Genomic DNA, 26,245 nt, shown 5'->3' on the forward strand with positions numbered 1-26,245 from the left:
TTCTTTCTGGAACTGGTTGGTAAAACAGGGCAGACAGCATGTAAACAGTTCTCTAGGGTTGGAAAAACAATAATAATAATTTAATGGACTGCTTCAGCGCATCTTCACAGCTTCATTGTTCTATCCATCCCCGCACACGAGGAGCTACCGCTTTCCTGCTGCTGCTCTTTTTCTCCAGGTGGTCTGCTCGCATCGAGCTGCTTTACTCCCTTTCACCCTGGCTGCTCAAACAAGGACAGAGGAATGAATTCTGCCACGTTTTGGCAATTTACACCACGTCCTCCTCTTTAACAGCTCCTATTAAAAATATACATACAACGTAATCAGCCAGTTAGCCTTCAGTCAGGCAAGCTTTTCCCCATACAATTGAAATTAAAAGTTGTTTACTGGAGACACTTCCAAAACGGAAAAATAAGGGTCAGCAGACATGCCAAAAAATAAAGTCCAGAGCAAGCAGAGCTTTTGCTTCTCGTTCGTTTTGTTAAAAGCTGCATAAAATAGCATCCCAGAATGATTTGGAGGGTACTTCTTCACGGTCACAGGGGACTTAAACCCTCTTAAAGCATTAACTAGAGCTCCAAGACTTTAGTTGACATTAAGTGAGTATATAATTTAAAATATATAGAGCTCCAGGATGCCCGTGTACCTGGGCTTTTTGGGGGAGGTGACAAGTGACACCACGAGCCTTCTTCACTCGTGTTCTGCTGAGAAAGTTCTGGGTTTGGCGATGTGGACCTCGCTGCCACCGCTGCCGTTGGTGGTCGTGGTGATGATGTACTGGGCGCTTTGCTGCTGGCCACTCGGCTGCGATTCCAGGGGCTCCGTGTGGGCTGGCGGCTGCGAAACGCCGACCGGGACCTCGCTGGAGAGCGAAGAGTTTTGTTTCACCTCCAGATCGGGCTGACCTTCAGATATCACATAGTGAGTCTGCATGGGGAAGAGGAAAAATAAGGAATAATTGTTTCGTCTTTTTCCTGGTGCTGTGCTGGAAGATTTTGAAATGAAGTTGTATTTCATTTAAATGAATTTGAGAGCAGCAGAAGCCTAAGACAGCAGCAACTCTTCTTATTTTGCAATTGTACAGGTAACAAAAAGCTATCAAAATACTTCCAGAAACTGTTCTGAAATGTGGTTTAATGCATACAGCTTAGCCATGAACATTTTTAAGACTAACTGATACCACTAAATCATCCCTTATCCTGCAAACACGACTGAATGAACACTTTTGACTTAAAGTCACATATACAGGGGACGGATGCAGAAATCCATTTGTAATCACCACATAAAGGACTATGATGTACATCAGAAAAAAAACAAATCACATATTTTCCTTTAAATTCATGAGATTATTTCCTTCTGGACTATACAGTCCAGATCTCTAAGTACACCATAATTCTCTCCTCTCTGTGTCCCAGTCATCATTTTGGCATTCCTTTAGCCTTCAAACTTTAGGCTTTAAGCCTGATGCGTTATTCTGGATTAAAAAACCCACATGATGATTGTTTTCCTTACCTGAGTAACTGCTTTTACTTGCCCTGTGTTGACGGTGGTGACTGGTGTACCCACAGCGGTCTCTGTGATCACATACTGGCCTTGGGGAATGGTCATCATCTGAATTTCAGATGCTAAAAAACAGAAATTGAAGAATGAAAAGCTTCAGGTAAACTCAAAGGCCACCTTGAAAGATAAGGCCTTATGTTAGAAAGATTTCAGGCTTGTAATAGCAGTTGTTGAATAGACATTCAGGTAAAGCCTTGTAAAACTCGACAGGTCTAACATCAGCTGCAGATTTGGCAACTCACTCATAGAAAACACATCCTGTGCTGGCCCAAGAAATCACAGAATTACCATCCAGAGCTGCATGAACGTGAAAAATCATTTCCTGTCACCCCCATCTTCTGTATGATTGTTGCAAGAATCCATGCAAATTCCAACAACCTGCTACCCAACACAGGGATACTTGCAGAATCCAAGTTCTTTGGAATAAAATAGCCCAGTCTGCCTGCCCAGACCATGCACCAGAGAATTACAGATCTGCACTAGAAAAGCTAGTACAGCCGTTTTCATTTGTGTAAAACTGTTTTATCTTCCCAGACCTCTCTGAATATTAACCACAAAGCTTAATGAACTCTGAAAATATGATCTCATTTAGTAGTTGGAGAAATGGAGCACATCCTAGTCCCACACACAAGCCAGGCTATTAGTGAGAGCTCCCGCTGACACTCACAATAGCTCCGAAATGAGTTCCACGTGCTGGGGAGATACGTGTGCTGGACTGAAGAGCCTTGCTGCTGCTGGAGGGCTTGGGTTGGTGTAGATGGAGTTGTCTGCATCTGCGAGGGACTGAGCTCCTGCTGAGATTGTTGTGAGGAGGGACTCAAAGGCTGAGCCCCAACCTAGAAAAAAAAGAAGTGGGGGGAAATAAGTGTTCTCCGTGTACTTAGGATTGTACTGTTAGAAACATTCCTTCTTAGGAAGGGAAAACACCACAAGGAGTTTCTACAGCGTATTGAACACAAGAAATACAAAGCTCTCCTCCCTCTCCCCCAACTTGCTTCACTTTGTGTTTCATAAGCAAAGGTCAGGAAAATGAAATGGAGACACTGTTTGCCAAAGGTTACAGAGTGAGTCTGTGGCAGAAAACAGATGAGAGGCTAAATATGACCCAACAGCATGAAGAGCTGAACTTCAATTATTTGAGGAGTGCCAATCCAATTGCATCTTTCAGTTGGCTAACTTTATTGAAGCTGCAGATTTGTCTGTTCCCAGCCATCTCTCTCTACCTTGTATATGCTGTTAGGAACAAAAAACCCAAACAAAACCACAACAAAACACCCCCATGCACCCGAGGAACATCTGGGAACTATCTCACGATCTCAGAGACGTTTCTGTGAGAGTCATTGCATGCATGGTCTTCTTTTAAATGACATGGAAAAGGCGACGTCCTAGATCAGCACGCACAATGCGCCAGCTGAGCTGGCTGGTAAGGGAAAAGTTTCCTACAAGAGAGGAGTGAAATACCTGTGATGATGACTGAGCTGCTGGCGATGGCTCTGTGACCTGGATGTGCTGCACCTGGATGGCATGTTGGGTGTACGTCTGGGGATCGTGAAGCTGCCCAACATCCACGGTGGAGTGCTGGGACTGGTGAGGTGAGGTAGCCTGGAAAAAAACACACAAAAAAATCAAACCAAAGCAGAGGCGTGTACTTCAAATTCTTTGCAGAAGCTGCTGTGTAAACCTCTTATGTGATACAAGGTCAGGAACAATAAGGTATGAGCCTTAGTGAGGCCATGGAGCACTCCTGGGAGATAAAGAAGTACATTGAACAGATGTAATGGTACTGAGATGGTTCCATGTCTGTGATATCAATGGAAAGGACATCCTGCAGGATGGACTCAAATCAAAGAGTCAGAAAACCAGGATTAGTGTCAACCACTGGACAACCCTTCTTTGTAAGCACCTTTCTATAAAATGTAAACATACTCAAGATCTGCAGATCCAATACTGTAGTTTGACATTGCTCTGTATCAAGACAAGTGCTTTAAGTCTTTCTGAGTAAAGGCTTTTTTGAGCAACACTTGTTAATGATACCAATTGGAGTAATTTAATTACAAGTCTCAGATCTTGATAAAATCAATATTAGCTGCAGGAATCTGTATTCATTCTCCTGTATCATTAGAACAGCTATAGTCAATATTAACTGAGGCCATTGTTTAGGCCTTTATTAACCAAATTCATAATTTGATTTGTAATGAGGGGACAGAAAGAAAATGAAATTTCAGATTCCAATACAAACACATGGTAATTTCAGCTTCACCCAGCAGATAATAGATTTGAAGGCTATGGTGATTTCTTACAGCTGCCCGAGTTATTTTCCTTTCCTCAGCTCGGTTGCTCTAGTTACACTCTGCTTTTATCTTTAGGAGGCTGTTGAGCATCATAGAGAATGAATATTCTAACAGATGATATGAAGGGGAAAGGCAAGTGCTTTCTGTACTTCACTGAGAACAAGGAAGTACAAATGAGTCTTCTCAGCTGCACAAAAAAAGGGTCACCCATTAACCCACTTTTCCAGTTGCTAGAAAACCTGCCTAAAGCAGACTCCAGCAAAGGTACCCAGATGGGTAGAACTAAATTAGGACTGTGTAGAAATGTCTCCAGGAAGCTGATCTAGACTGGGAGGACTATTTCTGAAGCAGAGGCTTGATATGGTGATGGTCAAAACCACATCAGGTTACTCACCTGGGCCACTTGAACAACCTGCAGCTGTATGTGCTGAGGCTGCTGCAAGCCGGTTGTGGACTGTGACACTGGGATGTACTGGATTCGCTGGTAATCCCCCTGGGGAGTCCGATAGTCTGTTGTGAGGGTCTGGGATATCTCCGTCATGGCTTGTGTCAGTAAATCTGTTGTCTGAGCAGGCAGAGAGACACCGACCATTACCATTTATTGTCTACCAGACTGAATACTTTTGTAGGGCTGTAATTCTTTCATCATATTGAATCTACATGTACACCATTGAGCCTAAGGATCATTTATTAGGGCTTAACATATTATAAGAGCTTAATGTGTGCAGAGGACAGGGTGTCCTGACTCCTTACCACAACGGTTTCTCCGGTGGTGCTGTCAGTGGTTAGAACGGCAGGAGTGGAACTGATGACAGCTGTTGTCAGCGGGGCGTGTATCGTGTTAGGGAGCTGAGCAAACTCCGGGTGCTTCTTGCGAATGTGCTGGACCATCTTCGTCTGCAGAGAGATGGACGAGAGCATTAGAGAGACTGTCAGTAGCTCCACAGACTGCGGCTTTTAGGTTTTCCTCACTAAGGCAGCATCAGGATTCACACTATGGGATGCTCTGCTCAGCAAGAAAGAAATAAGGATCACAAAGTCACTGCTGAGCTCTCTGATATTGAAATATTGCCCCAAACAACACACCCATAAGCTTTTTACCACACAGTCAAATATTTTGGGGACCTTTTCCAGATGTCACCTTCTCTGCATTTGATTGCCCTGCTGCTCTCCTTTGCCACTGTCAGTGAGCAGTTTCCAAGCTTTTCCATTTGCAACAGCACTCTAACATTTCCATTTCTTCTTTCAAGCTCCCATCCTCTATTTAGGGAACCTTTTTACCCTAAAAACAAGAAAGAGAGGCTGAGACAACCCCCGTACCTTGCTGCTGTACTGCTTGGAACAGTGAGGACAGCAGACCGGAGGGGTGGCGATGGTGCCCGTCAGCTGGGTGTGGGTGCTCAGCATGGGGTCCGGCTCTCCTGGGCCTGCAGGACGCAGTTTCCGGATGCTTGGAGGTAGCTCAGCACCGGGATGGTTCTTCAGGATGTGTGCTTTGCGTTTACTGGCACTCTTGTACACCTGCGGGGTCAAGATTTGGAACAAAAACGGTGTAATGCTGATGTCAGCACAGAAAACAGCTACCAGTTGCCTTTATCTGCAACATCTGCGTGTTGCTTTAGATGGCATTAGTTAAATCCCCAAGTAATTACAACATAAGGCATGAATATATTAATACATACACCTTCCAGTGTTTAATCAACCTGTAAAAGCAACTCCTTGAGCAGCATGCAAAAGCCATTTGCAAACATGTATGTCACAACAAAACATCAAAGCAGGACAGGAAGGTAAGATGAAAACCTTTTTTTGCCTGATATTTGAAGGCCAAATGTCAGAGAAGCCACTGATCACCAAAGCTGTAATTTGTCCAATATTACTTTGTCATGAGGGTTGATGCCTCCACTCTTGGACAAGGCATCAAACTGTTTTAAAAGCCTTCAGCAATCAACTTATTTTTAAATTCTATTTATGCACATCAAACAGATATTCTGTAATACTTAGAACTACCTATTTTTTTCCCCTTTAAACAAAAGGAAGGAGGCATCACAGAAGAATGTATTGAAGATAAGAAGAGTCAGTCAAAATACACTCCCTGGTAAATAAAGGCCAACATGCATAAAAAGCAAAAGCCAGGGAGTGAGAACAGGAACCCAGAGGCAGCACAGAAGCAGCTTCAGGCTCCACTGAACACTGGGAATTACTGGCACGTGACTAAGCACACAGCTTAAAATAGGAGTTAGAGACTAACTTCTAGAAGTGATAGAGAAACCAAAATAAATTAGTGTTAATAAATTAGGAATTATAGATACACAGAATACGTAGTCCTGGGTTGCAAAAAGTGATGCAGGACTAAAGGTGGGTGGCTGCTTGCTGGATCCAAAGACTGCAGAAAAGGAGAACTGCAGTTTTCAATTTGTATTCAGCTGCTTTGGCCTAAGTGCATTTCATCTTAATTTCTTTTGGATAGTGCTGCAGAATTGTTGCTGACAAGCACCTACAAACCCTACCAGATGTTTCTATGCAGAGACATATTTGTTGCATCCAAGTCTAGGACTGACTCCAAGCGGTGACTTCCTTACATACCTTATCACAGTACTGACAGAAGTAATCTCTGTTGGGTTTGATGATGGGCAACGTGAGCTCTGGCACCTCTTCTATTTTCATGTCTGGATGTCTCTTTGATAAATGATTCACCTTACAAAGAGAACAAGAGAGCATATTACAGATGGAAGCCAAGAAATTGCATCTTCTCCTAGACATGGATAAGAGCCAAACCAAAACTGTAATGACGTTAGCCAGCAGCACTGGATGCATTTGCTGCTGCAAGGGTTATTGTCAACTCACAGCCAGCTGCTGAAGTTAAACGTGGCCTTGCTAGAACTCACAGTTTCTCTAATCAAAATAAGATGGAAAGGGTTAAAATAATTTGCAAGTTAAGAGTGAGGTAATGTAAAAGCCATCCGCCCAGAGAGGCCTTTGCTAGCAGAGATCACAACCCTCAAAATATTTGCAAGTAAGATCTCCTGGCTGTGTGACACCCTTCACACAGCGGCAGTTACAGGGCATGGCCAGGAGAGGCCCCTCAAGAAGGGACAGAAACAAGAAAACAGGAAAAAGTCAGGAAAACCGAGGCAGTAAGGTTGAACTAGGCAATAAACAAATCTCATGTTCTGCTAAACACATTATACATCTATCAGCATTATTGTTGAGATGTGGTAACAACCAGACGTACAACACAGGCAATTAAGAAAACGCAAAGGCACGCATTTGTTAAAGAGAGAAAGTTTTAAAAGATACATGACCTCATCTTCAAAATTCTCCCGGTTTCATGGCATCTTTGTGTTCCAACATTACAATTCTATCTTTATTCCTTAGCTATTCATCAAGACTGAGTACAGAAGTTGTAAGACAAGCTCGAGCACACACTCACCAACATCCCCCTCCGGCGGAAACCCATCATGCAGAGTCGGCACTTGAACATGAAGCTCTCGTAGTCAGTGGAAGCTATCCGAGGCTTGAACGTTTTGGAGCGGCTGATTCGATCGGCTTTCTTGGCCTCCCTCTCTGGGTTGTGCATCCTCTGCATGTGCTCTCGCAGTTTGTCTTTCCTCTAGAGAAAGAGCAATGGCAGAGAAAAATATCAGCACTGCTTATTGCCTTGCTCCCTGTTACAAGGAAGAGCCACATAAGTTGTTCAAAGATCTCTTCAGCTTTTCCTCTCCACTGCTGCCACGAGACAGTCGCATGCTCAGTATTGGACTTGGGTCTAACAAGAACCATTTGGCCTCAGGTTTATCCTTCAAACCAAGCTGAGGTTGCTCAGCCACAAAAACAAAAACTAAACTAACGCTAATTTTGCAGTCACTGTGAGAATAAACCCTTTCACTCTGGCTTTTCTTTGAATTCATCTAAAATATTACTGCTCAGCTCTTTATAGCTGGAAACTTGCATCAAATAATGCTCTTGACTGAGGAGAACCCCATGTCCTATAATGATACTGAACCTACTGCCCAGATGAAATCCACCCTCTCTGGACACACTGTCTAGAAAGCGCTTCTTCACCCAAAAGCATCCAATGCCTTGGTACCTCATAAGAAACTCAGTGACGAGGAGGCTGCTGCCACCACAGTTTACCTGGCTCAGCCTACTCCATGTGTTCTGGAGGGAGCCTCATAGCTCACATATGACACAAAGTGGTGCGAGCAACTTGCAGGCATATCTAGCGCATTAACACATGGTAATTTCTTCCACCTTTGAGAATATGAGCTTGTCTACTTAAAGGAGGGCAAAGAATGTTGTTCTCCGCCTGTATCAGAAAGGATCCAGTCCAGAGTCATCTTACCTTGAACTGCTTGCCACATGTGGAGCACAAGAAGTCTTTGCGGTCCGAGTGTCGCAACATATGGAGCCGCAGCTTGTCGGGGCGACAGAAAGCCTTGTCGCATTCCGTGCACTGGTAAATCTTCTCTGAATGGAAACTGCGTACGTGTTTCTTGACCTAGAATGGCAGATCACAGAAAAATGGAATTTATTCAAAAGAGAAGAGTGTGTGCTAAAACAGTCTCAGAAACTCTTAGCAAAAAGAAGAAAGGAAAAAGATTCTAAGACTTCTCTAATCTGCTTTGGTTTAAAGAGTGTTTTACCAGAACAGGTAATGTCTTGCGAGTAGTTTCTATGAAGCCATAACATCTTTATTATACATCTGGCCGGATGATTTGATTTCCTCAAGACTGATTCTTGACGGCATCAGGTATTGCGCAGTCGGGCACTTAACATGCACCAGAAGTCCATGAAGTACAAGTTTTACTGAATCACCCTTGAGTTAACACGTTCATTTGAGGTTCATTATCTTGACTTTATTTGTAAGAAATTCAAATGCAGGGACTAATCTCTTTGAATCAGAGAGAAAGAATTTGCAATTACAAATGCCAAAAAAACCCCAAACTTCAGACCAAAAAGCATTTGCAGGCCATTTCTGAACAGTGATTCCTCTTGCATGCTTTGGGACTACCCTTGACCTCTTCAAGCATCTAGTGGGGCTTTTTTCCCCAATAAAGGAACTAATGAGGTTTGACATTTGAAATCCAAGCACCACTCAAGAAATGGATCTCTAATTGTATCTTTACTATCTTCTAATACTGATCATACATGGGACAACTTGGTCTCTTTATCTGTTCCATATGAAAGTTTTTAAGTAGGCAGCAATTCATGATGACTGGACTTAATTATTCACATAGCTTCAATTGAAAAAAGTCTTTAAATTTCAAAATAGAGTTGAACAGGTAGAAAAAAGCCATGGGATCTTCTTCTGACTTCATCAGCTTCACAGGAATGTTTATGGGGAATTAGGCTGCAGTACAGCATTTCTGAATCATCAACATTTTTCCTTATTCAACATTTACAGAAGATAAAGGGGTTTAGTCAGGATAGAATTATATTAGCAAATCACTTTTCCTCATCCTCTCCTCTTCAGCCTATTGGGTAGTCTATCAGTTCCTATTACTTGACATACACTAAATTTCTACATTTCAATTTCAGTCGGGCAGCTCAGCAAGACAACTAGCTCTTTATCCATATAAAGGATAATGAATATGTACATGGCACAGCTCCGTTTTGTTCTTATTGAACATGGAAACAGCCCCCTTAAATGCTATTAATGATCTTCTCCAATGGCTCTGCAGGCTGCAGTTACATTACTCACTACTCCTGTTCAACCTCTCCTAAGTAGTGTGCATGAAAGAAGGGGAATAAAGTACCCAGCTGAAGCCCAGAGGGAAATTCGGGATGCAGAATATCCTGATGTGTTCTGGCATTTGTGCAAGGTCTTCAAATAAATCACCCTGACAAATACAGTCAAGGGATTCAAAGATATTTGTATCATGTAAAACTACAATTTTTTTTTGGTTCAGACTTTTAACGACAAAGGACAAGGTGCATTCGAGCACAAGCTGCATCCAGGAAGAGACAATTCCTTTTTGTGCCATGGATCTGTACAGACCAAAAGCAGCCAGGACCTTTGCTTTAGGCATTTTTTGGGAATAACAGATCATCCCTTCTGCAGAACGGTGCCTTCTACTGCCAAGCTGAACTACCACATCTGATCATTTAGTGGAAAGAGCACTCCAATGGCATAAGACAAGGTCTAGCAATGCCTGATCACTCTTCCTTTTTCATTTCTGACAGGGACCCCTTTATTTTGTGAGAATGAACCGATGTGCAGCGTTACACAAAAACGGTACTGAAAAAATCCATAAACACAGTGCTTGCCAGAGACCTGGCAGTGCTTCAAATCAGTGTGGCATCTCACCTGGATAAAATCAGGAAAGCGTTTTTTGCAGGTAGGGCAGGTGAAATAGCCATCATTGACATGGATGGCCACGTGGTCTTTAAGCAGATCCAAGCGGTCAAAGGACTCGGGACAGAAAATGCAGGAGTATGTTTTCTGGTCCATGTGGAACTTCATGTGGCTCTCAAGAGCCCCGCTGTTGATGAAGCCCTTGTTGCAGATGTCACAAGTCAAAGGGCAGTTCCCTTCCCGGCCGTGAAAGCGCAAATGCTGATCCAGTTTGTCCTTTTCACGGAAAGCTTTCCCACACTGGAGGCATTTGAATGGGCGGAAGGATTTCCGGATGAACAGGTGCTGAAGAGCTGCGTTCTGAAAGAAACATCAGAGATATCTTTAGTTTTTCTTATTCTGTACAGATTATGCATCTAAATATTTGCAAGATTAAACAGACCAGATGATCAGTGAAGCTAAATTTCAAAAAAGGCTTTTGCATTATAGATGCTGTCTCCATTTTACAGTAGAGGATGGTGTGACAGGCAGAAGTTAAGGGTTATACCTGCAGTTACACACTGAGTTAGGAGAAAACAATGCAGGAGTTTCCCCTCCAGTCCCTGTTTTCTGCTGATTTACCTAATTTCTGTCTTTACCTTGGCATTTTTCTGTAAAATAAAACTAAGCCCAGTCTGAAGTACAGACCAGGGCCTAAGAAAAGCTGCAATTCAAGGTGATTTTTGGAGATTGGGTCAAAAATTCAGCCACCATACAAAAAAAGGGGAGGCTAATGCCCTTTCAGGCAGTGACAGGGCTTATGAAATTCCACAGGCCTTTACAAAATCAGCTTCTGCATCACATATCACCACAGGATGCGCAGCAGTGGTTTAGCATTGCCTGGAAAACCTGTGGTGGAACATATATTCAACCTTTTTTTATTATAAAAAAGAACAGAGTTTCAACACATGACAGCAGGGGCAGAATGGCAGGTGTACAAGCAACAGGTAGGAACTTGTGAGCAGTGTGCCTGTCTTCACTATTTAGCACATATCTTGTGTGAGAGCCTGAAAATGAAGATGAAAAATGAAAGGCAAAACACACTGGCGCTAAATCAAGAGGAACTCCGATAGATTCTGCTGTCTACTTAAAGGGTAGTTGATTAGACACAGTTAAACTTAAAATTGCTTTTCTTGGTATTGCAAGAAATTTTAAGAATATTGTGACTTGAGCACAATGCGGATTGTGCAAACATTGATTTTAGAATTTAATGTACTGGGCTGCTCTGTTTTTCTCCACTCCCATTGTGCACAATTTCTTTTGTCTGCCTCTGCTTTGGTTTGGTGTGTGCTTTCCTCCAGTCTACCTTCTCTGTAATATTTTACATCTGTTATTTCTTCCCTTCTTCCCCTTCAGATTAATGTTACAGGCCCATCCCAGTCCTGACACCAGCACGTCTGCTGGAAGAACAGATGCTGCTGGACACGTTGCCTGTAGAAATCGGCAAAAGTAAGATCTGTACATCAGCATTTATCAACGCCTTCTCTTTTCAGATGTTACACACAGAGTATGTGTCACAAGTTCAAGAAATAGTGCTAGAACATTGCTGGCACCTACGCTCACACACGTTCTGCCAACAGATTTCCCCGGTTTCCTCTCTCCTTGTCTGGTGGGAATGTCTGGGCTGACATTCGCTGTGTCCCTTACGCGTGTGCCAACAGCTGACGCTGAGAAAGTAAAGCCAGGAGCTTTACTGCTGGAATGAGGGAACAGCTTGGGAATACTGTGAACTGCTGTGCTAGAGATTAAATCAGTGAACCCAAACGATCCTTTTCACCATCTGAACTGCAGAGGGAAACCTATACTTCCATTCCAGAAAAAAAGGAACACAAGAGCATCTGTTTTGCTATTAAAAAAAGCTAAGAGTTTCGCACAAGAGCCCCAAATGAGCCCTCCCAGGAATTGCCATCACCTCTGTTCTCCATTGCTCCAGTGAAGAAGGGGAGACAATGGGAAATACAGGGGTCACACTGTGAGTTTGAACGATAGGCACGTGCAGTGTAAAAATTAACGTGTTGCTTGGAGTCACAAGTATATAAACTTCCCCTGAACTACAGGGATATGCTAATAAACCAAGTAGTTGAAGAGATGTGCTTCAAGTTCTTAACTCCACTAGTTCTGTACTTCACTATTTGTAACTTCCAACCATCTGACTAAGAGATCAGGCCAGACTTCAACTCCACGTAAATCACCATAGTCCTGCTGCTGTCTCGAAGGCTACAGAAGGGAAAAACATTTTTACTGCTCTTGGGTTAGATAAACTATCAAATAAAAACAGAAAAAAAAAAAGAACTGTTGTCTCATTAACTGATAACATTGATCTGGTGCAAACAATTGTGTAAACAAATCCTCCAAAACTTTAAGATGGATATTGTAGTATTTCATTGAAGCACTTTACTGCTATAATATTCACCTTAAACTTGCAATTCATTAGTATGGAAAAAACTAGAAGAATGCAAATTTAGTTCTGGACACTGGTTGCTTAAAGAAGAACAAACGTGACAATTTACGATGCAGGGTCAATCAGGAGACACTGAACAGAAGCTGGACAAAACAACACCGAATTTGATATCGTTACGTACCATTCGATTAGATACAGCAAAAAACCCGACAAAACAAAAAAAACCAAACCTACCTGCAGCTCCAGCTGAGCAGGCAGCATTGGGGGAGAGAAAAATACTCGGGTTATGCAATGGACTTTAAAACAGAAGCCTTGACTTCTGCGACAGTCACGCTTCTGCAGGTCACCACCAGGGCCGGCTCCTCCAGCCGGAGTTTGCTCTTTACTTGGGCAAAACTGCTTTTTTGCCTCAGGAAACAGTAACCAGATCTTCAGGGTTTACCCTGTAGTTAATAACTGCCCAAGGGGAGTTAAAGGGCAAAGATAAAAACCACAGACAATCTTGAAGGTGTTTTGTGACCTTTAGTGTTTTCTCAGGCTTGATTAATAATGATGTAACACGTACTGCAGAGCCACAGTGAGAATGAAGTGCTTTTAGAAGAAGGGAATAATTAGGACAGGATGACAACAGGGCAAGGATCAGAAAAGTAAAAAAGAAGTCCCTACTCCTTTTTCAACTTAATCTTACTGTTTATACTTTTTGTTAAACAATTAGTTGCTTTTCTTCCAGCATGAAGCGACTGTGCTTTCCAAATCATATCCCTACCCCTGCCAGCGGCTTCCTCTGAGTAAAGCAGTCACCTACACGAGGAACATTTTAAGATCAGGTCTGCATATTAAAAAAAAACCAAAACCAAAACCTACAAGAAAAAGCATTTGGAAATGCAGATGTTTCTGGGATCAGCCCATAGGTACCCTGGACACTGCCCAGAACAGAATTAAAAACAAATACTCATTCTGGCTGGGGACCAAACATTCCTCTATTTGTTTCAAGAGTATTTTGAAGGGTAGGTGTATATCTTTTCAAAGTATTTATGTTCTTATCTCCAGGGAAACTCCACAGGCTGAAAAATGAACTGATCCTACCAGAACCCTGAGGCACCAGAGATCAGGGCTTCCAGCAACAACACAAGTGCTCTCAGAGCATCTCTGTCTTAAACATTAGAAAAGTGGAAGCAATTCACAAAGAATTATTGTTTCTGAAAATTAAATCCTACATAAGGAAGAACTAGAGCTACACAGATCTCCAGATCATAATCACGAGTCAAGACTTTCTACCTGGGTACCAAACGTTTGCTTGTTTATAATGTTGAGTGCCTGTTATTGTAAGAAGGTGCTGATGAACTGAGTAGGTGCTCACAGGGTGCTGGAGCTTGCTGTGACTTTTTCAGTGCTTAGAAATACTTGCTAGTTTACTCTTATCTCAGGTTCTCATTGCTCAGAGTCTGATGCAATTTAGAAAGGTGCTGTGCAACCATCCACCTGCCATTCTGCCAGTGCCCTCATCTCAAAATATCTCCAGGACTCTGCTGAACACAAACTGAAAGGTCAGAGAGATCTGGAGATACAGACATGTCAGCAAGGACTAAACCACCACTGCACTCCTCTTTAGTTGCCATCCATTTGTGACAAATTTCCAGGGAACAAGAGCTAAGTCACAAGACAAAGAAGTAATTTCAGGATTTCTGGCCCTTCCTTTCCACATTTACTGTTTTAGATGCACTTAAGCTCACATCTTGGGTTCCAAAGTGCAGAGAAGCTTTCATGTGCCTTTGCCAAATTCTTCCTTCAAGATATGCTGTTGCATTTAATTGGTAACACTACCACTGGTCTCACACACATAATGCTAAAAACTGAGAAAAATTTGGCTCAGTAGCTTCCTATACAGAACAGTTACTCTTCTCTAATCCTTCCTCCTCCCCTAAAAATGAAGGCTTACCCCAATTGCAGCTGTTCTTTTCTGTAATCAAAATTTTACACATGGAAGAACAAGAAAAAGATTTTAGGCTAAATAAACCAATCTCACAGTTACACAGCTTGAAGGATTATGTGCTTGAATCACTTCCCTCCCACACATTGTAGAAAAAACCAAAACAAAACGGCTCACCCAGCTGACACAGAGCTCAGACTCAAAAGTGTTTGCTATCAGTACACAAAGCTCTTAGTACAGGTTTTAATTTAAAAAAAAGGCAGGTTTCTCTACCCCAACAAAGGACTTCATCACTAAATATCACCATCATCATCACCAACTAAGTGGATCTAAACCGAGGTCATGGTTCCTCTTTGGCAACTATTTGCAAGACAAGAGTTCCGAGAGACACAGATGGTGCTGTGAACAAGTCATCAGTCTGTGCCACAGTGCTGCGATTCAGCCGGCTGTTTGAAACACTCCTGCTTGCCAGCCTGGACGGACGGCGTTTCTATCAAAGAATTACTGCGCTGGAATTGAATCAGCTCCAATTGGTGAGCAATTCTCACTCGCATCTCACAAGATACTAGCTCTTTACATGTGATTTGTCTTCCTCTCAGAGCAAAGAAAATTGCTAAGAATGAGATGCTTTATTCGGGATTTGGAAATACAACAGCGGGAGGAAAAGAGACCAGCTGGTCCTGGCAGGCAGGTCTGGCACTCACTGGGTTACAGCAAACGGAGAGGGTGAGGGAAGACGTGACCTGCCGTCCTCTTAGCTTACCCTGATACGCTTTGCTCGCCTCATGTCATCTGCCGTCATGGTGCTCTGCGTAGGCACCGCACTCTCGTCGTGCTGCGGCTGGATTTGGAGCGGGTGGTTTTCCGACTGCTGCTCCAGTGCCGGTTGCGTCTCTGGTGGCACCGGAGTCTGTTCCTGCTGCTCCAACCCATTCAGCGCGGCTTGTCCGGCCTCATCAAACTGCCCCTTGCTGGAAAAATGCAGCAAGTCCTGAAATCGCAAATCATACAACCAGTGATTATTCCCCCCACCCACTGAAAAACACTTTGATAACACTCAGCAGATAACGAGACTTCTAAATATTCAGTCAGAAATTATCAAAAATGTGTCTATGCTAACGCTCCCCTGTGTTGCACTGATGCTCTCAGCAGATCACCTCCACCTGCAGCTGCAACATTCAGAGCAGCAGCAAACAAGCACTGCAGGTAGGTGACCCTCTTGCCCATCATATTGTCTAAGGGGACTCACACAATTTAAATGACCCAGCTGTTAATAGCCAAGCAAGTTCTTCTGCACTCGTGACCTTACTACTGCTTTAACCAAAGATGTCCTATGCTAATGAGTGAGAAACTTTACAACCAAAGCAACTAGAACAGAGCAGGGAAAGCAGAGAATTTCTGTCTTGAAGTTGCTGTCACTTGGAGAGATTACCATATATTGTTATGCAGTGCCTACTCCAACAAACTAGCTGGAGTGCTGAAGAGTGACAAACAAGATCATTGTACTGTGCGCTGTGTGTTTTGCCATCCAGTTTCTAAGCTCTACATGCTCTTGCCTACCCAGCTATGTACATCGCTTATATTTAATCACACAAAGCTGGTTTCCTCCCTTTTTGCATTAACATAAAAGAAACGGGAGAGTGTTGGGAGCAGGAAGCACACAACAAAAATCTGTCTGCACTTAATGCAATGTTCAGAGCAATTCTGCATGCTCAGAACACGAGCAGCAGGAATCCATAGGCAACATATAGATTCCTCCCCGAGTCAGGACTAAACCACGACCCAGTGAGATGCCAGAGGAAAATTACCACTCCAGATGTCAGCTTTCAGCTAAGTCATAAAACAGAGCTACTGATCCCTTGTGGCACCTTTCCTAAAAGGACTTGGTGGTAACCTAAGCATGGTTGGCAGAGAGAACTTAGCATTTTACTTAAATAAATGCATCACATTAGGTCCCTATATAACCAACAGCCACAAGCAAAAGAGCATTTTGCAATAAGTATGCCCTACAGGAGGCCCTTTTGTTAATATTAAAACATCATAAAGAATCATAGCTCAAACTGATTTAATTCCACCAGCAACAGTTCTAAGAGCAGACTCTGACCTCACGTTACAGAAAGGACAAATATGAACCTAAATTCCCATTACAGTTTTACTGTCTGAATTACTTTTGTGCTGCTGCTAAACTGCCGCAATAACCTATCTCACTGCTAAGTGCTTTGGGATGAAAGTTGCTGTACAAATGCACGTGATTTTACAGTTTTTATAGAAGGAGAGCATCGCAGAGCATCACAGCTAGAAAACCAATAATGACTCAGGTACAAATCCCAAGCACACCCTCAGTTTGCACTGATGCCCCAAATTCTTTTAGTCAAGGGTTTACAACCCACATGACTTTTTTTCCCCTCTTCCTCATTCCCAAAAAATGTACCTGTGTCCCTTCTTCACACTTTTCCCCATTTTCACTGGTTACTTCCACACGCATGAATTTGGGAGGGCGCCCCGGGCGCCTCCCTGGTCCAAACCTCCTCTTTCCTCGCCCACGACCTCGGCCTCTGGCTCTGCAGAATACACAGTGCTCCATGTTAGAGACAAAAAGAGGACTACTGGCTTCTAGCAAGTTCACTGCTGTGGCAACTCTCCTACTTCCAGCATCGCAGCGTACGGTGTGCTGGAAAGCATTTTTCAGCTAGATGGAACAAGTGCACAAGGAAACCAATTTAAAAGCCGAAGCCATAGCATTCCTCCCCAAAAAGGCATTTAGCCATTGATGTCAGGCAGTAAAGTGAAGGGAACAATTTTCTGTGTCAAAAAATAAGGGAAACAAAATGCAGCCACTTGCTAAGTTCCGGGAAAAAGGCAGCACCAATGTGTCCTGGTCCCTGAGGGATGTTTGGAGATTCAGCTTTTAATAGGTCAGGATAAATTCTCTTGACAGTGCAATGAGGAGCCAAAGCACCACAAGTTTTGTTCGCCAAGCTCCGCAGCTGCATATCTCCAAGAAGCACCAATATTTCAATACTGTGGTACTAAAATATGGCTATTTTTTTTAAGTCATTGGCAAAAGACCAAACGCAAACAACAAAGAAATCTTAACAGTTTCAACAGGGTATTTATTTTCCCCAAGCTACTTTTTTTCACAAAGTCTCCTACACCCCTCAGCTTCCTGGTGCCATATTGATAGCTTGTGGTGCTGAGCGGTTCTCTTGTGGGTACCCAAGTTGGTCAATAAGTTCTGTAGGGCAAAGACCCTCCTTTCTGCAAGTTTGGGGAAGCACCACAGTGACACTCAGTCAAAAATCAAAGCTTTCAGTACCTGCTGAAGAAGTCCAGCTTCTCATCATGGGAGTTGAGGTGCTGCTGGAGTTGCTCGGAGCTCATGAATCGACGGTTGCACTCGTAACATGGCCAGTTCTTCTCTTGCTCTCGGAGAACTATGTTCAATGGGAAATGTCAATAAAAGCATTTCAGTCACTGCCAATTAAATGCCTCATTTTTCTCCCCCAAGCCTTTCTGTCCTCCGTGGGCTGTATTTCTCCCCGATGGTCAGATAGCCAGCAGAATACCCAGCACTGCTCCACTTGGCTTTGCTTTTATCCCCTCTGCACTGTGGCATGACAACAGCTCCTCACAGAAAGACAAAAAGGTCGCTGGGGACAATTCACATGGACAATATACACTGCTTGAAATTCAGGGAGATTTTGAAATATATCCTTGTATGAAAGAATACCTACAGGATTGTGTCTCTGGCATAAATTATGGAAGGTCAAGAGAAATTTCTGAAGCTAAAGCAGTAGGACATAGGTTTCTAACACAGACTCAAAATTAGACATTGAGTACAGAAATGCAGCTCTTTCTGGCAGCAAACTCATGTGTCCCAGAAACTGAGGCAAAAGGTTAATTGATTACAATATTACCATGAGAAGAGTTAGTAGAAATAAGTCCCAATTATTCAATCTAGATCTGGTTTAACTTTTCTTAACCTAGCAGAAATTTGGGAGCACTATACAAGCCATATACTTAAAACTAAGAATTACAACACCCAACTACCATCACACTGCAAAAACTGGGAGCAGAAGAGTTCAAGTTACCCTTCCTTTCCTCCTCAGATATGTCATGGATCTTCTGGTTCACAAACTCTGCATAGGAGGCAGCGTACCACACCTGCAGCAGGACACAAGACAACAAAAGACTCAGATGGAACCAGAACTAAAGGGAATTCTTTTGAAATTGGTATTTAAACAACACATTTACTTCACTTGCCTCAACCACTAACCCTTATTGCTCTTTTCATCCTCAATAATAAAGCCTGGGAGATCAATATGCCCCCACTAAGGAATGAAAGACCTTTGCTCAGAAAGCATATTCATTTAATTTTAAGGTATAGCCTCCTAATATGAATGTTAATCTCACACACAGCTACGAGTGGCTCTAAAGGAAGTAAGATTAATCTCTTTAGACCCAACTGTATGATTGTGAAGGATGTACGTCAGCAGAGTACTGTTACTTGTACCAAGAGGAACGACAAAGCTTTTAACTTGGGGGATTTCCCATTTCTGGAGCTGGGGCTCTTGAGCTTGGAGAAGAGGAGACTGAGGGGTGACCTCATTAATGTTTACAGATATATAAAGTGTGAGTGTCAGGAGGATGGAGCCAGGCTCTTCACGGTGACAACCAATGATAGGACAAGGGGTAATGGGTTCAAACTGGAACACAAGAGGTTCCACTTAAATTTGAGAAGAAATTCTTCTCAGTAAGGGTAACAGACACTGGACCAGGCTGCCCAGGGAGGTTGTGGAGTCTCCTTCTCTGCAGAAATTCAAACCCGCCTGGACCCCTTCCTGTGGAACCTCAGCTGGGTGTTCCTGCTCCATGAAGGGATTGCACTGGATGAGCTTTCCAGGGCCCTTCAACCCCTGACATTCTGGGATTCTGTGAAAAGTGAGTCATGAAACACGAGCAATGCCATACCTTGAGTTCCTGCTTGGGCTCCACGTTTTTAATGGTTGTGTAATAAATGTGGTGGCCATACTGATACGCTACCAGGTTCTGCTCCAAATGGTTTTGCGCTGGACGCACAAACATCATCCAGTTACAAAGAGCCTCGCTAGAAAGTTCAAACCACAGGTCCTCTTGCAAGTCTCTGTCTTTTCTGTCACCCTTATCAAGGGAAACCTGTAGGAAAATCCAATTACATATGACTGTGACTGTCTGGCAGCAGTTTCAAAAGAAGTTTAGTTTCTAAAAATCAAAACCAACACACTGTGACCTTGCAACTTTGACATTAGGAAAGCATGAAGACATACCTAATTTTCTCTTTGCTAATAGGGATCCAGAAACAAGCAGCACTGGAAAAAATACTTAAAACAAGTAGAGATTTAATTAGGGAGACATGAGGGACCCTTTCAAGGGTTTCAAGGGTAAGCAGCATTGATGCAAAGGGTCAGGCACAGTGCTCGACAGGAGCCTATAAACAAGGCACAAGGAGCTGTAGCTTTAGCAGGTTATAGGATACAGGTTTTCAGATGTTTTCAATTGGCAGACCTGCTTTTCCTTTCATTTCCTGACTTGTGACACTGCTGCTTTTTTAGCTGAACTTGTGTTAGGTGACTGAATCTGCCTGTAGTCACAACATCCTTGTCAGACACTGATCAGAGACCAGCGCTACTAAGACTGCAGACCTAATGTCCAGCAAATAAAGGACCAATTCCTACAATGAAACCCGGAAATAAATGGATAAAAGTGAGCCAAATACATTATACTTCAGGCTAAGGAGTTGGCATGAAGAAGGGGAGAAAAAACTCTCTTTTTCCCTATATCTTGTGGGTGAGAAGAGGGAAAGGGGAAGAAAAATATTTTTAACTTAAGTTACAGCATGACACAAGATAATGGTAGCAAAACATCCTCAGACAGGGCTGCTATTTTTATGTCCAGATGCTGCTCCAGCCCATGTGAGAGTGATTCACAGCATTCCATGTTCTCAGTCCTATAGATCATAACACCATAGTGCCAAAATATTCTTCAGGATTATTGGGTCTCCCTGAATAACAGAGTAGATTTCAAGCCAAAGTAATCCAGATATTTTCAAGTTACAGAGATGGAAGTAACAAAAGAACATTTCCAGTGAAGTCACTGATCAAGGCAGAGTGCCAAAAGTCATGAAAATCCAAGTTTAAGCATAAATTGATTCCTCTTCTTCCCTCACATTTCCTCCCTTCCTTACCTTCAAATGGATATAGCAGTCTTTGAGTTCCGTTTGTCTAACCAGGGGTCCTTCCACGGGTCCAAACTGGGTGCGTTTTGGGATCCGCCTTTTGGAGAACACCCCTCCCAAAAACCTGTCTATGTAGAGCACCAAGGGGAGGCTGGCTCTTGCCCTGGTCAGCACCGGCCGGTTGGGGATGGGATGCAAAGGTCCATGTTTGGGACACACCGAGGGATGCGCGTTATTACACTCTTCACACCCTACAATGCAAAGTCAGAGAGGACGCGACTGTCAGGCAGACACTCACGAGCCAGCTCAGAACACGAAGCCTTATCTCTCTTGAAACATCTTTGGCTCAGCTGTGGGAACATTTATTCCAATAACCTGTCTACATTTTAAAATATTAGAGAGGGCAGCCTGCAAAATCAAGAACAAAGAAGCTCAGAGACTCCAGCGAAGATAGATGCCTGTCTTTTTAGTGGGGCAGCCCAATATGAGTATACATTTCTGGGTATAAAGGGGTTTAATTATTACTGCTAAAATCTGATTTTTTTTCACTCCAATTTACTGAAGGAGAGATGAAGGGGAAATTAATGGAGAGCAGCACATAGACTACATACTGCTTCATATGCTTACACAAATCATTGGGATCAAAAGGTCGAGGCGGATCTGGGTCCCATTCATCCATGTCAGTGTCTTCCCCTTCTTCATCCTCATCTTCATCCTCATCATCTTCCTCTTTTGCTTCCATGCCTCCCATTTGATTCTGCAGAGGTGCTAAAGGGTCAGAACCATCCACTGCCTCCATAGGAGGTAACACCTGGTTGTGCACCTGTAATGATGCCTGAGGAGAGAATTCACAGCAATTAAAATGGATTCACAAGGAAAAACACTCTGGCAAAGATGAGCAATGAAGGTTCTTGCTTGTCTATCCTTTTCTGCTTCCTTTGGCAACGGAAAGAAGGACAAGGGACAGTGAAGTGGCATGATAAACGATTGCTGAGGGATGTTTCACAGTGCTGCTGCTGACAGCCTCACTCAGGACAGCTCTGTGGTACTTCTGAGCTCTACCCTGTCAAGGACTGACTTCTCAGGAGAGAAAACTGGAATTAGAGAAGTTTTGGACCCTCACAGAATGCCTGAAACAAAGTTCAGGCTCTGTCAAAATTATCTAGAGCCTAAAGCCATATTTAACTTCTTCTGTACAAGTGAGAGAATCCTGCATTTTGGCACACACAAAAAAAAAAGGGGGGAAAAATTAGCTGAAGTGCACTGCACAGGATATTCAATCACCCACACAGGTTTTCAGGTAGAGAACAAGAAGTACTACGCGCAGTAAAGCCGTTTGAAAAGACAGGCACAGAGACCCAGTGGCTGTTGGTCCAATGTGACAGCCAGCGTTACACCTCCCGTTAAGTTTGCTTTTCAAAGCTGAGAAGAGCATTTCAAGGCTGTTGCTCAGACGGAACAATCTGCAGAACGGGTTTCTCTGCATATTAAATACATGATCTCTCTTAAAAACCAAAACACCACAACACACATTCCATGGTGAGACTATGAAAGACAGTACAAATCTATGCTCCAGCTTTCTCGCATCTCATCCTGTGTCACTCAGTCACGTTTCACCACCTGGGACAATGGAGCAATGAAATTGGTGGACTTGCACATTAAAAAATAAAAAGGGTGCCTGGCAACTTACTCTATCTGCTTGTGGACCCTGCTCCAGAGCCATTTGCTGGGGGGATTCGGCAACGCTGCCGAGCACGGACAGGTTGGTGGGATTCATGGTGGGGTTCATGCTCTGAGCAGCAGCAGGCAAGAGCACAGTTACCTAAAATTATAGGCACTCGTTTTAGCGCTGCAGCATTTCCATCAGTCACCTAACACAGGCAGCGCCCTGCATGCAAAGCTCCCTGGAATACTACACCAGGTCCAAAACTGCAGCATTTTAATGCTTTTTATCTATCTATCTATATTTTTTTAGTAGGGATGATGGACTTGGACAAAACCTGCAGATCCAGGGACAAAGAAAAAAGCTTCAAAACTCAGTCTAGATTTTGCAACTTCTGACTTTCTTATCTCCCACTTTTCACTTTAAATTCTAATTCTATCCAGTCTGCCAGGGTTGTGAGGAGCAACTTAGCTCTTGGCAAAAACAGTGATTTAGGGTCTTTTTCTCTTCTATCTCCAAATCTACCTTTTTATTTTTCTTTCTTCTTTTTAAGGGAGAAGGTAAAGAAGGAAAAAGCAGCATCTCCTCTTTATGCCCATCTTTCTTTTTCTCAAGCCAACCAAGATCCATTGCAGAAACAAAAAGGTATACTAACCTCACTGAAGACCAAGCACTCAAATAAGAGTATGTCAGCAATTATTTTTTCTTTACATTATTTGGTCACGCTATAGATTATTGGTTTTCCTACACTTCTTTTTGTGTAGTAACAAGAAATTTAATTTGTATTACCATACTGCTCCCATCCATTCGGCAATAAAGCAGAATTAAGATCCTAGGAATCACCTTTCCTGTCTGTTGTTTCCTATTTATCTATACAGGAATTTGCACCACTATCCTGCACTATTTTCCTGACATCACACAGCTTCTAGTTTGTGCCTCTGACTGTCAAGCAGATTTGAGGCTAAAATTAAATCCCCTGCCCCTCTACAGAGTGTTTAATAAATATCAGATAAAACTGAGAACAGTGAATTGTGCCAACAGTGAAGGAGCAGACAAGAAAACCTATAACATAAGCGGACAGGCAAGTCTTCAAACTTCAAACCTAGTTCTTTTAAAAAGCATTAAGAGTAATTTATGAAACTGCTTAAAAACTACAGCAAAAAGACTTCAGGGACCCACGCGACAGTGAGGAACAAACCACCAAGATGACAGCTGAACTGAGCTGTCTGGTATTGACATTTCTGATGCCAAGTGGCAACCAAAAAGGCATCGTTCTTCCCTGGCACAGCTCCAGGTCTGCCAGTAATCCAAGGTTCACACAAGCTTGTGTCTATTCATACCTCATACTAGCATTTCCTACTACTAGTCACACTTCAAACAGATCCTTACTTGCATTTCCGTGTCAGATGCTGCAAGGAATATAAGCGTTATTTTTAAAACCTTTCCATTTCTTTTTAGAATAAAGTTTCTTTTGAAAGCGAAGAGGAGCTTTAATTATTATTTTAACATTTGTTGTCAGTTCAGGGATGTCCCACATGAAATGCTGACGTAAGAGCACCTGCAAAGGCAGGAGCTGCCGTAATGAGGGACTGACAATTAACAAGCAAATGAACATCTCTGCTGGAACTGCTGTCAGTGTTGCAAGGAAGGACGGGCTGAGGACACACAGACAAGTGCTCATGCCCTTGATACTCCACACAGGATACTAACAGTCCACTGTCTGCTGTCAGAGTCCATTTGCACTACACATCTAAGTCATCTCTACCTTTAATTAGATCATATATTTGCTGAATGAGCTTTAAGACAAATAGGATTTTTTTGGCTTCTTAATGCAAGGAAATATTAACATCTCTTTCTTACCTGCTGGGTGGTAGCATCCTGCTGGACGTACGCCACTTGGGACGGATCTGTAAACAGAGTCTAGACAAAGTGAAAAAGGCTTATCAAACCGGCCTGGGGGCTGTTTAATCCCAACTCACACAAAAATTACCCTGCAACCACGAAGTCACCCACATTTGATCCTTTGCTAACTTGTAATGCGCCTATTGCCACAGCAGACTAATTCAACTTATCCCTGTGAACCTAAATGCATAGAAATTAAACTAAAATTAGGTAGCGCTCCATAAAAACGTGGCATGATACAAATGCCATTAGCACTTTGATAATTTCACGTCAGTTGCATGATAGTGTCTTAATGCTGCCTTTTTTTGACAGAACAATGGTGTTCAGAGTCTAGGAGTTACTTGGTGAGTAACTTCCTGAGAGATATCCTCTCAAAATATCCTCTCAGAACATTCCACCACGTAGGAATGGTCTTTCTGTAGCAGCTAAGAACTGCACAAGAGAGATGACATGGCTGTGCCTGCGCTGCTGCGGGTGTCAAGTACGTGCACTCTGCAGCATTGCTGATCTGTCCTGTCAGCAAAGACATTATAAAACATTCAAAGTGTGCCCGTTCCTCTTTTTTATCTGTCTACACAGATAAAAGGATGCATACTATATTAACCCCATATAAACACATGCTGTCAGAGAGGAAAAGCTATTTGATATAACTATGAAGAAAAAGAACCTAGGTCCGTAAAAATCAACAATTTCACTGAAGAGAGACTACAAAATTAGATTGAATACACTGAGATCCTTTGCAAAAAGGCCCGTTATTGTAACTATCAACTATGAGCACTGTACTATGCAAAACGAGGACTCTTCCAGACGACATAGAGTGCCCTGAATCTATTTCACTGAATATAACAGAGGCAGAATTTCTGGAGAGATTATCTGTGTTTTGGAGAACACTTTTGATTTAATTATAATCTCATTCACCTTCAGTGAAATAAGCAGCATTTTATAATTCATGGCCTCAATATCCTTCGATTACCATATTTGCATATCAGACAAATGAACAGCACAAAGTCCCTGTTCAGCAAGAGGTGGAAAAAAATAAGTGTTAGGAGCAACCGCCTGCTATTTTCCAGCTGTATCACTTGGCCGGTAGCTGGCTTTAATCTCCAACTAGATAACTTCATTTTCTAGGTGCCAAAAGAGGGTGGGCTCAGAACTACACGTGCCTGCGTAGCTTCCACGGGATGGATGTAAACGAGAGTGTGCTCCGAGGTGTCCACAGAGGTGTAGGAGGTGCCGTCCGCCGTGTAAACCACCTGCTGCGAGGGCCGGTCCTGCTCATCGCTGTACACGATCTGTGCCACTGTCCCCCCCTCGGGGACAAAGTGCACCTGGAAGAGAAAACACATCGTGTATCAAAACTTCTGCAGCCACAGAGCTGTGGGAAATGAGACAAAACACAGCAGTTGCAGAGGTGCCTTGGAAAGCAGAGAGTATACTGTGTTCCAAGTATTTAGTCAATTGTTTTGAAAATGTACATTTAAAATATCATCTGAATCACGCTGGCAACTCGGAAATCTGGACATAAGAACTACCAGCCATTTCTGGTTTTCCTCTGCATTTCTAATTCAAGGCCCAGTGGGTATAAAGGGCACCTTGCCATACTTAATTCCTGCATGATGCTTCAAAAGGCCATAAGAGAAAAAGTTGGGATTTGAACTGGTCTATCTATGGGATTTATTAGTATACTGTTTCCCTTTATCCTCATATTCTTTTCTGGATTTATGATAATTACTTCATTCAGCTACTTCTGTAGTTGGAGGTAATTTATTCTCTTTGATGAACAGCTAACAGAATCTATTAACTTTGATTCTGCTTCAAGTAATAGCATTGCACCTATCATGAGGCAGCAATAGCGTCTGTTATTATAGATTGCTTCTCTGTAGTAGCTACATGCAGTATCAGTAGAAAATGCAACTATTTAAACAGAGAAACATATAACTGAAAGCTTTA

The 26,245-nt window shown here is 42.8% G+C and overlaps 1 protein-coding gene across 13 annotated transcripts in view; it reads right to left on the bottom strand.

Moving 5' to 3' along the window:
• Positions 1-331: 331 nt before the first annotated feature.
• Positions 332-26,245, bottom strand: part of PRDM10 (PR/SET domain 10) — a 34,151-nt gene continuing 8,237 nt past the window's right edge. For 10 of the 13 annotated variants that reach the window (XM_071798893.1, XM_065855580.2, XM_071798898.1 and 7 more), the window contains 21 exons: positions 25,459-25,623; positions 24,254-24,313; positions 22,421-22,552; positions 21,358-21,565; positions 20,740-20,981; positions 19,488-19,691; positions 18,608-18,680; positions 17,833-17,950; positions 16,948-17,077; positions 15,280-15,507; positions 10,159-10,506; positions 8,194-8,349; positions 7,282-7,461; positions 6,435-6,545; positions 5,172-5,372; positions 4,605-4,748; positions 4,246-4,416; positions 3,022-3,162; positions 2,228-2,396; positions 1,513-1,625; positions 332-927 (listed from right to left, as the gene is read on the bottom strand). In XM_071798893.1, the coding sequence (XP_071654994.1) occupies positions 691-927; positions 1,513-1,625; positions 2,228-2,396; positions 3,022-3,162; positions 4,246-4,416; positions 4,605-4,748; positions 5,172-5,372; positions 6,435-6,545; positions 7,282-7,461; positions 8,194-8,349; positions 10,159-10,506; positions 15,280-15,507; positions 16,948-17,077; positions 17,833-17,950; positions 18,608-18,680; positions 19,488-19,691; positions 20,740-20,981; positions 21,358-21,565; positions 22,421-22,552; positions 24,254-24,313; positions 25,459-25,623 (3,531 nt within the window). In that variant the 3' untranslated portion in view covers positions 332-690. Of the gene's footprint in view, positions 928-1,512; positions 1,626-2,227; positions 2,397-3,021; positions 3,163-4,245; positions 4,417-4,604; positions 4,749-5,171; positions 5,373-6,434; positions 6,546-7,281; positions 7,462-8,193; positions 8,350-10,158; positions 10,507-15,279; positions 15,508-16,947; positions 17,078-17,832; positions 17,951-18,607; positions 18,681-19,487; positions 19,692-20,739; positions 20,982-21,357; positions 21,566-22,420; positions 22,553-24,253; positions 24,314-25,458; positions 25,624-26,245 lie in introns of those variants that run through there. The other 3 variants (XM_071798900.1, XM_071798899.1, XM_071798901.1) reach the window with 3 other exon arrangements.

Source organism: Patagioenas fasciata, chromosome 24, assembly GCF_037038585.1.
Source record: "Patagioenas fasciata isolate bPatFas1 chromosome 24, bPatFas1.hap1, whole genome shotgun sequence".
NCBI classification, from domain to species: Eukaryota; Metazoa; Chordata; class Aves; order Columbiformes; family Columbidae; genus Patagioenas; species Patagioenas fasciata.